This window comes from Aspergillus brasiliensis (genome assembly GCF_001889945.1).
Source record: "Aspergillus brasiliensis CBS 101740 unplaced genomic scaffold ASPBRscaffold_1, whole genome shotgun sequence".
NCBI classification, from domain to species: domain Eukaryota; kingdom Fungi; phylum Ascomycota; class Eurotiomycetes; order Eurotiales; family Aspergillaceae; genus Aspergillus; species Aspergillus brasiliensis.
This window is the reverse complement of record NW_027137442.1, coordinates 411,772-423,914: the sequence shown is the minus strand read 5'-3', so window position 1 is coordinate 423,914 and position 12,143 is coordinate 411,772. Positions and strand designations below refer to the sequence as shown.

The window sequence follows — 12,143 nt, the reverse complement described above, 5'->3', positions numbered from 1 at the left end:
TCCAGTAGAGAGATGTCTCTTCTGGTCTACTTGGTAGATGTCTCCAAATATGGTCCAATCTTCTCCCACTCACTAATACTAAATGCAGTTCTAATTGAACATGACGAGCCAAATATTACCCCTTGCTATAACGCTCAGACATATTTGTATCCCATTAACTAATGTCCCCTGCTATATATCTAAATGCTCTCATGTTCAACCTTCTCGACCTCACGTTTTTCAAGAGAACTTCGGCCTTCTACATCGCAGTTGCGGGGCCGATAGGACGACCTGACAATCTCCCGGATGCTCAATCCTCGCTTGAACAGAATATCTAGATCTTCAAGCTTCCATCCCATCGTTTCCGGATACAGAAAATACACCGTGACAGGGATGCATGCACCAATCACCGCATAGACTATGTAATACTGATATCCGATGTTGTTTATCGCCACGGGAGTAATCATGGTGACGACAAAATTCCTTATCCCAGTCAGCACTATCATCCATCAAAGGTGTTAGCTGCATAGCTATATAAGCAAAAAGCTCACCAAAGCCAATGGTTTGCAGTCGAGATCGAAGCCATAGCAACCCTCAGCCGAAGCGGCGCGATCTCGGTACAATATAAAAAGTTTGCTCCGAGGAAACCGATGGGGATGAAAAAGTTAAACAAGAAAATAAAGAGCGTCGACATAATGGAGGCGGGCTTATTTGTATGTGGAAAGCTCGTGGTGATGGCCAAGGCCAGCATACAAAGTGACATTCCTGTACCGCTGAGGATGAACACCATGCGGCGGCCGAACCGATCGATGCAGTAAAATGCGACAAAACACGAGAGAAACTTCCACGAGAGCGTCGCGGCAGCTAGTACTCGAGACATCATACTGCTCATCTGGAGATTTTCTTCGAAAATAGTCGGGGCGTACACTGATATAAGGTTTCCTATAAGCAGTTGTGTCAGCTGTGGTCTGTATACATGTAGGGGGTGTGGTGTACTTGCCTCCGGACATTTGCTGGTAGAACTGGAGTAGGATGCACAGAGAGAAACGATAGACCAGTTTTTCATCATTGTGGCGCCAAATATCCATTATTGAAACGCCACGGGAGTGGTGTTCTAGTGTTGACTGAATTGCCGCAATATTGCCGTCCACGTCATCTGACTGGGTTGATGCATCATTCAAACTGGCGAGTGTTGCACGAGCCTGCTCGAGGCGGCCCTTTTGAACAAGCCATCGAGGAGACTCGGGCAGAAAGAAGATTGAAAGCATAGGAATCAATGAGACCAGTCCCGGAATTGCCAGAGGGACCCTCCAAGCAACCGAGCCCGACTTGATTTGGTAGAATCCCAGGTTGATCCACGACGTTACTGCGTATCCAGCGCTGATAAAAACGCCATCCAGAACAACGTGCTTGCCCCTATTATGTGCAGAGGAACATTCGGACTGCCAGACAGGTACGGTTCCACTCAGCATCCCAACGCCAGCTCCAATGATAAGCCTTCCCACAATCAATTGAGCAAGCCCAAAAGACGAACAGCATAAGGCCTCCCCAACCCATGTTGCCAGTGAGCCTGCAAATATGACTTTTCGTCTTCCCAAGATATTGCCGATTAATGAGCATGAAAGGGAGCCAACCAATGCACCGAGGGTGAAAGTCGAAATAACAACCCCTTGGACTGTTAAATTGTGACTCTTCACGGCGCCTAATGTGTGAATGGTATCGATTTCAGGAAAGGTTTTGGTCCAGTTCTCCACAGAGACAAGGCCACCCACACCGGCTTGGTTGTAACCAAAGAGAAAAAAGGCAGGGCAGACTACCAGAATCAACTGGGCAAGCGACAGAGCGCGACCGTGGAGTTCCATGCTCATGGCTATTGTCCACACGACTGTTGTCCCCAAGCTGGGTCAAGGTAAATGCAGTCCATTTTGGATTCTTTTATACCTTACGGACTACCCCACAGCCAAGCACTCTTCCCGGATGTTTGGATAGATGACTCTGGGGTAGGTATGTACCCCAGGTTAGCCAAGAAGACTAACATGTGGTTGATCCGAAGTTGCGGGGATGGAATAGGGCTCGTTCGGGAGACTAATTTCGGGATAAGGCCTATCCCGTCGGAATAGTACCAAGCCCCGGGATAGTGCCAGCCTAGTCTCGGGATAACATTTTAGTCGTTCAATCACTCTCGATTGTCTCTTTTAAAGCTAATTGTAGTCAGGTACAATCATCGCACTACGCATGACTCCAGGTGGTTTCTGAGCAGCACCATCTACTCGAATCCATTACAATGTTGAACAGTGCGCTTGACTCTCGCATTTTTCGCAATCTTTTCGGAACGGAAGAGATTCGTGACATATTCTCTGACGAAGCGTACATCAAGTGCTTGATTGAAATTGAAATTGCTCTTGCGCGAGCTGAAGCAAAAGTCAATGTTATCCCACAAGAATCGGCCGATGCTATCGCAGAGAACGCCAAGTACGAAAAGCTAGAGTACGCATCATCATTTCCGGACGCTGATAGTCTGAGCTAATAACACCCATGGGAATAGCCTCGACCGCATGGCTGCAGACACCGAAAATGTTGGGTATCCTGTTCTACCGCTGGTATGGCAATTAGCAGAGATGGTGCCCCAGGAGCATGCCAAATACATCCATTGGGGTGCCACGACTCAAGATATCATGGACTGCGCTTCCATGGTGCAAATGCGTAGAGGACTCGTTGTCGTTCGTCGAAACTTACATGACTTGAACGCAACTTTAACGACTCTTTCCCGGAAATACGCCGACACGTAAGGCTCAGAATTGCAACGCCACTATCTAGAGATGCTGACCTTCCAAAGACCCATGGCAGGCAGGACCCATCTCCAGCATGCTCTCCCAATCACATTCGGCTATAAATGCGCCGTATATCTCTCCAGTATCCAACGGCATATCCAACGGTTGACCGAAATAGAGCGTCGTTGTCTGCTGGTCCAATTTGGGGGCGCAGCCGGTACATTGGCCTCGCTCGGCTCGGATGATACAGGACTGAAGGTGCGAAAGCAACTCGCGATGGAACTCGGGCTGCACGATCCATCGATTACATGGCATGTGGCACGCGATAACATTGCAGAAATTATCAACTTTTTGGCGCTGGTTGGAGGATCTCTCGGAAAGATCGCTCTAGATATCATCATCATGTCTTCTAATGAGGTTGCTGAAGTATCTGAGCCCTTCGTACCATTTCGGGGAGCGTCGTCAACTATGCCCCAGAAGCGGAACCCCATATCAAGCGAAGTTATTCTTGCTTCTTCGAAGTTGCTTCGCTCTAATGCCTCGTTGGCCCTTGATGCCATGGTGTCGGATTTCGAACGAGCTTCTGGTCCCTGGCACCTGGAGTGGAGCTGTGTTCCAGATTCATTTGTACTATGCTCTGGCGCACTCCACCAAGCGAACTTCATTATGAGAGGTCTTCTCGTCAACACAGACGTTATGTCAAGGAACCTCAACATGACCAAGGGTTTAATTGTTGCGGAGGCCGTGATGATGGGAACTGCTCCGAAACTTGGTCGCCAAAGGGCACATGATGTGGTTTATGAGGCCTGCACGAAGGCAATTGAAACGAATCTCCCCTTGATCGATGTTCTTCAACAAGATGAGAGTCTGGTGGCTCAGGTTGGGGAGGAGAAACTGAGATCTCTTTGTGATCCGTGCCAGTACCTCGGTTGCTGCCGACAAATGATTGAGAATGTCATTAACTATGAGTAGCATCATATCAAATGACACATGGAACAGTATTATCGCAATTCAATCATTATATCTTCAATGATGTCGGTATATAGCCTGTAAGTCATTAGGCAAGGGCAGGGGTAGACATTATATAGCTATATTCATCTCCCTCAAGTTTGACCTGTTACCCCACAACCGAGAGTAATGGCTCTAGGAAGACAAAGGTAACGATATGAGGGATACATGTACGTCGACAATAGCTTTCCATCGACCCTCGTGCTATTCTGTGGTAAAGGAATCAATTGTTGCGGGGTTGTTGGTTCAAGGCAGTAGATCAGCGACGAGGGATAATTTCTCCTCGAATAGGAACGAAGACGATCAGCCATTTCCGACTGCGTCTTCTTTTCGGCTAAATTTATGAGCTGGGGTTTGTTCCTATTTAGTGCTATAAAAGCATAGAGGAAGAACGCTACAGACGGACGATCACACTAGGAAATTGACCTCACGCAAAAGTCTCCATAATGCCTTCTCTTGCTAGCCTCACGGCTATTGCGATTCTTATTCCTCTTGCAGTTTCCAATCAATCGTCTAATCCTAATGTCACCAGTACAATAAAGATCTCCCCGGCCGCTACTCCTAGACCAGGGAAGCAGATCGTGGATGCAGCATATCAGTCATTTTCCATTGAGTTCTCGTTCATGGCAGACTATGCTGGAAATGATACGTATGTCCAACCCTACTTGCTAGTGGCCGCTTAGTGATAATCTTTTCAAGACACCCCAATCAATTCTCGAGGCAGGTTATTCAGAATTTGTATGACATCTCCGGCGCATATCCAATATTCCGGGTGGGTGGCAGCACCCAAAGCTCGGCCATATACTACCCGAATCAAACCGAGGCTATCATAGACCCATTCGACTCTGTTGCTTCTGACCAGCCATCACACACATTCGTTGGCCCTTCGTGGTTTCAGTCTTTCCGACAATTCCCTAATGGCACCCAATATATCTATGGTATACCTCCCACAGTATTGCAAAACCCACAGAGCTAAAGGTTTTCACGCCAGGTCTCAATTTCTTCAACACGGTGAATGAGACATATTACAATATTGGAAATGGTCTCGATCAATGTGTACTTGAGGCGAACGCCGCTTACGAGACAATGGGGAACTCATTATATGCATATGAGATTGGTAATGAGGTTGATGGTAAGTTGGCTTGAAGCCATATTGTGTATGTTTATCCGTAATTAACGGTATACAACAGGCTGGGGAAATGGAAAGCACAGAGAAGGTAATTGGACAGTCCAACGCTACGTGAACCAGTGGAACGAATTCGCGACAGCTATCAGTCGGAACTTGACTGGCAAGGACGCAGCGAGATTGTTTCAAGGATGTGCCTTTGAGGCACCTCGCCATATCAGCGAAAGGACTGACTGGAATGTCGAGAATGCCGAGCTAGACGGTATGAGCCAAGACAAGGCGAAGACAGTTTCGGACCACGAGGTGAGCTATCAGAAAATCAGTACTCATGTCCACGGTACTCTCTGCTAACCAAGGGATCTTAGTATATGGGCGCCAACTGCCACTACACAGGTGCTGGGCCAACAATTGCAGACACCCTTTTCGATCGCACAAACATGCTCTCTCGTGTTTGGTACCATGACTACCTGGGCAATGCGACAGCGAACTCGGGTATTAAATATGTCATTGGTGAGACCAACTCCATTTCCTGCCAGGGTGCGTTCAACATCTCCGATGTGATGGCATCTGCTGTCTGGGCTGTTGACTATGTCATGTACCTATCGTCACTCAGGGTATCACGCGTCCATTTCCACATGGGAACACGCTATCGCTACTCACCCTGGCAGCCTATATTCTACAACGACAATGCATTTCATGTCAACCCAATGTACTACGGGAATCTGTTCAACGCTGCAGTGTTTGCAGGCGGTAACAAGCAGACGGAGGTTCTCGTCAACGAAACAAACTTTGGCGCATATGCAGTCTACAGCTCTGGCAGCCTGGACTCTATCGTGGCAGTTAATCTCAACATCTGGAACTCAACGTTCGATCCTGTTGCGAGGCCTTATACAGCGCTTGCCCTTCCAGGTGACTGGCAAGATGCGAAGGTTTCGAGGCTGACAAGTCCGGGTGTTGATATTGCTGGTAACATCACATTTGCTGGTCAGTATGTCGATGAAACTGGCCGGATTGTGGGAAAGAAGACATATGACAAGGTGGATGGTGGGAAGGTCCTAGTCGGGGCCGGTGAGGCGGTACTTGTTCAGAAGTGATCTGTTGCTTCAAAGTTTTGACAATGACATTGACATTGTAATGTTCTTCGGAACTGCAGACAATGTTGAGCTGTGATGGGGTCGAGTTGTACGACGGTCAAACTTATATATACTCAGAGCTCACGAACTTTTGGTATTCCGACGGACAATGAATAACTTCTCAAATCCCTGTTAGCCTGCAGCCCAAATTCTACAATCTCTAATGAGGATATACATTGACAGTATACGAGAAAGTCCTCTATCATAACGTCTAATATTCTTTTTTGTGGTCGTTTACTTCCCCTAGATAGCGGTTTTACGACTCAACCAAACTTTCGTAGAGCTTCATCGAACATTTTGAAGAATTCGAATGTTCTCCTTTCGAAGACTTCACCTAGCCGTCTCGATCGGGTATAATAATATGAATTGAATTGAATTGAATTGAATGCTTTCGAAAACTATATTCTAAAGTAAACCCATAAAAACAACATGCCAATGCCTATGTCGAGAACTGCCTAATAGGGTACGCGGCAGTCGGTTGTGGTATCCTACGATAGAGTCCAGACGAGGGGCTAGCTTCATGAGATGCAGATCTTACTACATGAGCACAAGCTCTATACTTGGAAAGAGTTCAATTACTCATGATTCCCCCAGATTTTTCCACCTACCGTATCATGTTTTATGCTTCCCCGCAGTAAGACGAAGGATCAGCACCAGTAGTGTCCTTCAACTTCGTCGTTCGTTCATCATCAAAAAATCTAGTCGGGATGTGCTTGCCCGAAACCAAGATTAGAATATCTGGTGCGGTACCGACAGCCTCGGGATAAATTTCCACCGGATCTACTAGGGAGAATGGTGCTGACCGCAGGCATTCAGACTAAACTATAATGAAGCTTTGATATTCATTGCCTATACTACATGTAGAGCATGGATATTTACGACAGCTTTCTGATAATTGTTGTCCAGTTTTATTGTGGTTTCTATCTTTTAATATGACTTTTGAATTGTCACTGGGTGGTTCTCAACAGCAAAGCATTTTGATGACAATCAATCCTATTCTGCTTGTGTAGTCTGCATGTTTATTCTTTCAAGGTGCTCATAAGACAGTAGAAACCAAGATCTGGTACATACGACCACAGGGTGTGGAAAATAGGGCTTCCCGTCCGCTCAGCCGTACTCAAGCCACACGCCGGGAGGTTAGTAGTTGGGTGGGTGACCACCAGCGAATCCCTTCTGTTGTATGTCGGTATTCACCTACTTTTTTGGGGATTTGTTGGGCTTAGTTCCCGTGCTGCTTTCTCTTTATCCTGTTCAGCCCCCTTCACCTGAGTGTTCACCCTTGCCGCCTGAACCCCAATAAGTTGCACCCAAACTCCCCGCTCTAATTTTGTAAAGCTCATGTGGGGGTCTCAGTTGCGAAGGGGTCAGAAATTAGTGCGATGGTGTCAGAGAAATCCTGACTTAGGATGAGCTTAAGCACGTGAAGAAATGATCCTGACTCAGACTCAGTTTTTCTGACCCTATACCACCTTTTCTGAACCTGTACCAGCTTTTCGGCCATTATATCCATATTTTTTAGTATTTTTTAGGGTATTATTAGGGATTTTAGGGATTTTTTTTCTATTTTTTAAATAGTATTTCTGGTCACGTGTAAAGCTGATTCAGTGTCAAGAATTATCACGTGTGTAAACTCTTAGAGTATTAGATCATGGGTTTGAGCTCATCCTAAGTCAGGATTTCTCTGAATCTGTCCGAGCTGTTTTTCCAGCTCCGGTCTGACACCGTCGCACTAATTTCTGACCCCCTCGCAACTGTATGCCCCTTATGTGTGTCCCCCATTTTCATGAACTGGATTACATAAACCTACGCAAACTCGGCTGTGTTAACTGAACTAGTTATACCAATTAGTGTTAGTCCTTGTTCTGCCGGCAATCAAGTGCGGTTACCTCGGGCAGTTTGACTTTCAGCTTCATTTACTGATGCACGTTAGGGCATTTTGCTAAACTTAGCTTCCGGTCTTCTGTCTATATACCGCTATGCACTGTGTACTTTATTTGTCCATAAAATATCATTTCCTGTACTATCAATCGAGAGATTATTACGTATTATTATAGCAGCTCAGCCACATTGTGACAAGTCATGATCCCCTGCACTGCCACGCTTGCTATCCCTCACACGCCCCCACTCGAAAGTCTACTAATATTCTTCTTCTTACTCTGCCCACGGTTCAGTCTAATCCAGAACTCTACAGTAGTATCTCCACTCTTAAGCTGCTCCTACATTGCCCTCCTTATGGGCCTCATGATGCAGCTATGCCTCGAAAGGCCTCTTCCTGGCTCGTATCCTTTTATGGGAGTCTCCCAAGAATAACGGGGAAGAAAGAAAAGTATAATAAATCCTCCACATCGACCTATCGCCAAACCAACTCTAATCCAGAAAGCATTTTTGTCCTTAAAGACCCCGCCGATTTCCCGCGCTGGAAGGGCATAATCGAACGATTACTCCAGGATCGGGATGACGTGGGAATGTTTCCGGATGAGTTCGGTACCTACGATGATGGAATTCTGCCAACACGTTCGGAGAAGGACTACAACATCTTATGGAAATATGTACCGCGTCAGTTCCATCACCACTTCCCTCATCCGAGATACGTGAGAGCCACGTATGGGGCTCAAATGCAGCTTTGGGCGCTTTGGGAAGCAGTCCGCGAATGGGCCATCAACTGCGATATTTGCGGGCTTGTCCAACGCAAGATCCTCTCGGATCCATTGGACCCTGTTAAGGCCAGAGAACACCCTACGAGCCGTTTTCTTTTGCAGTCGAACGGCGGCAAGCATTGCCAATATTGCAGTTTGATTTATCAGTGCCTACAAGCGTACTACCCATCATTTGAAACAGATAAAGACACTCTGGTGGTAGGAATCTACCCAACTACTGGAGGCTTTTCCCTCCTTATCAGGAATACTCAGACGACCTCCTGGATTGAGTCCATGTCATGGGCTGAGGCTTTCCCTGGTAAGTAAAGTCATTTCCCAATAGTGGAATTAGCAAATAGTAATGGCATCTGAAAGAAAGCAAGAAAAAAGAAATAGACGATCACCAAGCCGCCTCAGTGTTTGACTCATCATGCGAAAGCTCGTTTCAGTGGATTTCAGAAAGGATACCCCAGGCTGATGGTGACCTGACACTGTCTGGTTTTATGCCTAGGCGCTTGATATATGTAGGAGATCGCGGCGCTAAGCCAGTTCTCGTGGACAGGCCAGACGAGGTATCCCCGTACTGTGCTTTGAGCTATTGCTGGGGTTCTACGCAAGCAAATTTAAAAACTACCAAAGAAACCCTGATGAAGCACTATCATCATATAGATAAGGATCATATGCCAAAAGTGAGATTTCCTAAATCCCATGACTCGACATTTCAAGAATGAAAGACTGATATCTTCTACATAGACAATGCAGGATGCTGTTGAGGTCTGTTGGCGTCTTGGAATAAGGTATCTTTGGGTTGATGCGATTTGTATTATTCAGGACGATGAACTAGGAGCCGACTGGTACGAGCAAAGCTCTGAAATGGACTTGATTTACTCCAGCGCATATGTCGTGATTGCAGCGGATAATGCTGAGGATTGCTCTGAAGGGTTCCTGGGAGCTTCTAACATTCAACAACTTCGAGAAGTCACAGTTGACTGGATCAACGATACATTCATCTGTCGAGACAAGCCGAACGGTCAGCGTGATGATCCTAGCTTTCTTCTAAACAGAACACCACTCTCAAGGCGCGCTTGGACTCTACAGGAAACACTCCTTCCCCATCGAGTCCTCCATTACACCGGCACGGAGATTGTCTTAAGGGTTGGAGAGACCTTCTATTGCCAATGTGGCGAGTGCATATTTCACCATGTCGGCACCAGACATTCAGACTGGCACCAAATTGTCTCCCACTATTCTTTCCGCCAAATGACCAAGCCTTCGGACAAGCTAAGCGCCTTGTCGGGGCTAGCAGCCCGTATGTCAGACGGAGAAAGAAAATATCTTGCAGGGCTGTGGTCAGACACATTGGTCATAGACCTTCTCTGGTACGTAACCGGAAGTGGGCTTCATACGCGACCTGAGCCCTGGAGGGCACCAACGTGGTCCTGGGCGTCGATGGATGGAGGCATCAGTTACTTTACTCGCTTCTCATACTACGACTTTCTCCCCGCATTGGATATCATTGAAGCCGAGTGCACATGCATAAGTGTGAATAGCTTCGGCCCGGTTTCCTCGGGACTTATTGAATTGAGGGGTAAGCTTGTTCCTGTCGAGATGGTCATCCTGGATAAACCCTTTATGAAGAATCGAGGCGAGTACAATGGCGAGTGGGGACGAGCAACCCGCGTGCATCAAGGCCAGACATCACTTGTACGAGGGTGGGGTACAGAAATCTATGAAATTCTGTGTGACGAGCGGATGGAGCAGACAGACGAACTTGGTGCAGAAGAAAGCGAATCCTGGGCTCAAGGTAAAGTGGATCGACAAGACCTAGGTGGAATAGTGTCAAGTAACATCTACTGTCTGGAAATCGGCACAGTTATAGATCGTGTAATAGAGGTGGATGGCTTCACCGCCTTGGGTCGGAGTTCCAGGGTCTGGTGGCTTGTTTTGGAGAAAGCAGAGAAGGTAAACGAGTTCAAAAGAGTGGGAATAGGTTATAAGAGTAGCAAGAACTTTGAGTGTGACTGTGACCTTTTTGTTGCTGCGGAATGGAATACAGTGCGATTAGTATAGAAAGGCAAAGACAGAACCAGAGTTCAGTATAAAGATAAAAACCGGTACGAAATATCGTGGTTATAGATGATACATGTTCAACATTGGAAGTCTACACTGTGGTAAGCAGCCCGCTACCGCGTCCAGATTTGGAATGGCAACTAGTACCTGGGGATAACAGATAGTTAGCAGTCTTCTAAATGGGTGGGTAGATTGGTAGTATTTCACTGTCCCCATGTTCTATTACTGTACAGATCTCGACTTCTTCGATGACTGCCGCACATCCTGGAGTCCTTTCCTCTGCTGACCGTCTCCGTCAAAGTTCCCCTGCTCCAGCCACTGTTCTAGCGCTTCTTTGGCTCCTTCCTCCCAGTCATCACGCACCATCGCGAACCAGCCGGTATCACAGCTTCGACCCTTGACCACCATGTGCTGCCGGAAGGTACCCTCATGTCTACTAGTAGATGACACATGGCAACTACCATGGGCATTCTTATAGCAAGATAAAAGGTGCTGATTAATCTGAGTAACTTTTATCTGGCTGTACAATAGTTTTGTATCGTATTTCAGTACTAAGGTAATTCTTTAATCTATACCAGACTACTGGGATAAAAACACAGCTAAATCGATGTAATGAATATATATAATAATAATATTTTTATACTGCAGTATGCCTCATTGCCCAGAGAGAAAAGTGAATGTATAGAAAATAGAAAATATAGATTCTGATAGATAGAAGATGAGAATATATTTTATATTCAGTCAGCCTGGCTGCCTTGGTAAGCATATTTTAATAGTACAGTATATTTGAAAGGGTTCTACTCCGGACACTGACAGTGCCCCCAAATGGGTTTGAAGATGACTGAATGGACTGAATAAAGCAGTAACAGCCAATCTGGAGCATTTGGTGTCCACCGACATACAGCTTCTGTTGTATGTAATCTTTTCTTTTCTGCTCTCCTCATTTTTGGGATTAGCAGTCTACGATCTATCTCGGCAAATTCCCAGTGACCAATGTGCGAAGCGTAGGACGCAGTGCCAGCACGTCTATCGCTGGAAGAGTAATGAAGACATTACTCGAAACACTCCGCGATCATCCTTTGCAGAAGACCAACTCTCTGGAGCTAGATCACCGGCTGTTACTACACTTGATGACACTTTGCGTTCTCCAGCGCCAACACCACGTGAAGTCATCGATTTGTATGCGGAATGTCTGGTCCTCAAAAACCGACGGAACTATTCAGGGTATCCACCACAAGGGCAATGACTGGTATCAGCCGAACAACTGATGGTGTCATATGCACAATTTCATCAGGCACTAGTCCATTTCGTTTACTTTATTTTTAATACAGCTGATGGTGCCATCGTGGAGCTGCTGCTGGGTCACGATGTAGATGCCAATTTGCAGTTTGGATAGCGGAAAGCCCCTCCCCGGTCCGAT

The 12,143-nt window shown here is 46.5% G+C and overlaps 5 protein-coding genes across 5 annotated transcripts; 4 read left to right on the top strand and 1 right to left on the bottom strand.

Annotated features, from left to right (window-relative positions):
* Window positions 1–179: 179 nt before the first annotated feature.
* On the bottom strand, window positions 180–1,841 carry ASPBRDRAFT_112926 (uncharacterized protein; the record flags this gene model as incomplete). Its single annotated transcript, XM_067616705.1, has 3 exons — window positions 180–462; window positions 531–947; window positions 976–1,841. 3 exons carry the CDS (start codon window positions 1,839–1,841, stop codon window positions 180–182), a joined length of 1,566 nt encoding a protein of 521 aa, XP_067484145.1.
* A 422-nt stretch (window positions 1,842–2,263) lies between these two features.
* On the top strand, window positions 2,264–3,722 carry ASPBRDRAFT_70463 (class-II fumarase/aspartase family protein; the record flags this gene model as incomplete). Its single annotated transcript, XM_067629078.1, has 3 exons — window positions 2,264–2,466; window positions 2,525–2,764; window positions 2,816–3,722. The coding sequence occupies 3 exons, from the start codon at window positions 2,264–2,266 to the stop codon at window positions 3,720–3,722; spliced, it is 1,350 nt and encodes a 449-aa protein (XP_067484144.1).
* Window positions 3,723–4,204: 482 nt separating this feature from the next.
* ASPBRDRAFT_190242 (glycosyl hydrolase family 79 C-terminal domain-containing protein) lies at window positions 4,205–5,978 on the top strand (the record flags this gene model as incomplete). The annotated part of the gene is made up of 5 exons (XM_067620205.1): window positions 4,205–4,407; window positions 4,458–4,696; window positions 4,750–4,890; window positions 4,949–5,187; window positions 5,250–5,978. 5 exons carry the CDS (start codon window positions 4,205–4,207, stop codon window positions 5,976–5,978), a joined length of 1,551 nt encoding a protein of 516 aa, XP_067484143.1.
* A 2,291-nt stretch (window positions 5,979–8,269) lies between these two features.
* Window positions 8,270–8,980, top strand: ASPBRDRAFT_190241 (uncharacterized protein; the record flags this gene model as incomplete). Its single annotated transcript, XM_067620204.1, has 1 exon — window positions 8,270–8,980. One exon carries the CDS (start codon window positions 8,270–8,272, stop codon window positions 8,978–8,980), a length of 711 nt encoding a protein of 236 aa, XP_067484142.1.
* ASPBRDRAFT_219208 (HET domain-containing protein) lies at window positions 8,946–10,753 on the top strand. Its single transcript, XM_067621971.1, has 3 exons — window positions 8,946–8,972; window positions 9,033–9,342; window positions 9,407–10,753. The coding sequence occupies exons 2-3, from the start codon at window positions 9,157–9,159 to the stop codon at window positions 10,721–10,723; spliced, it is 1,503 nt and encodes a 500-aa protein (XP_067484141.1). The 5' UTR covers window positions 8,946–8,972; window positions 9,033–9,156; the 3' UTR covers window positions 10,724–10,753.
* Window positions 10,754–12,143: the final 1,390 nt, after the last annotated feature.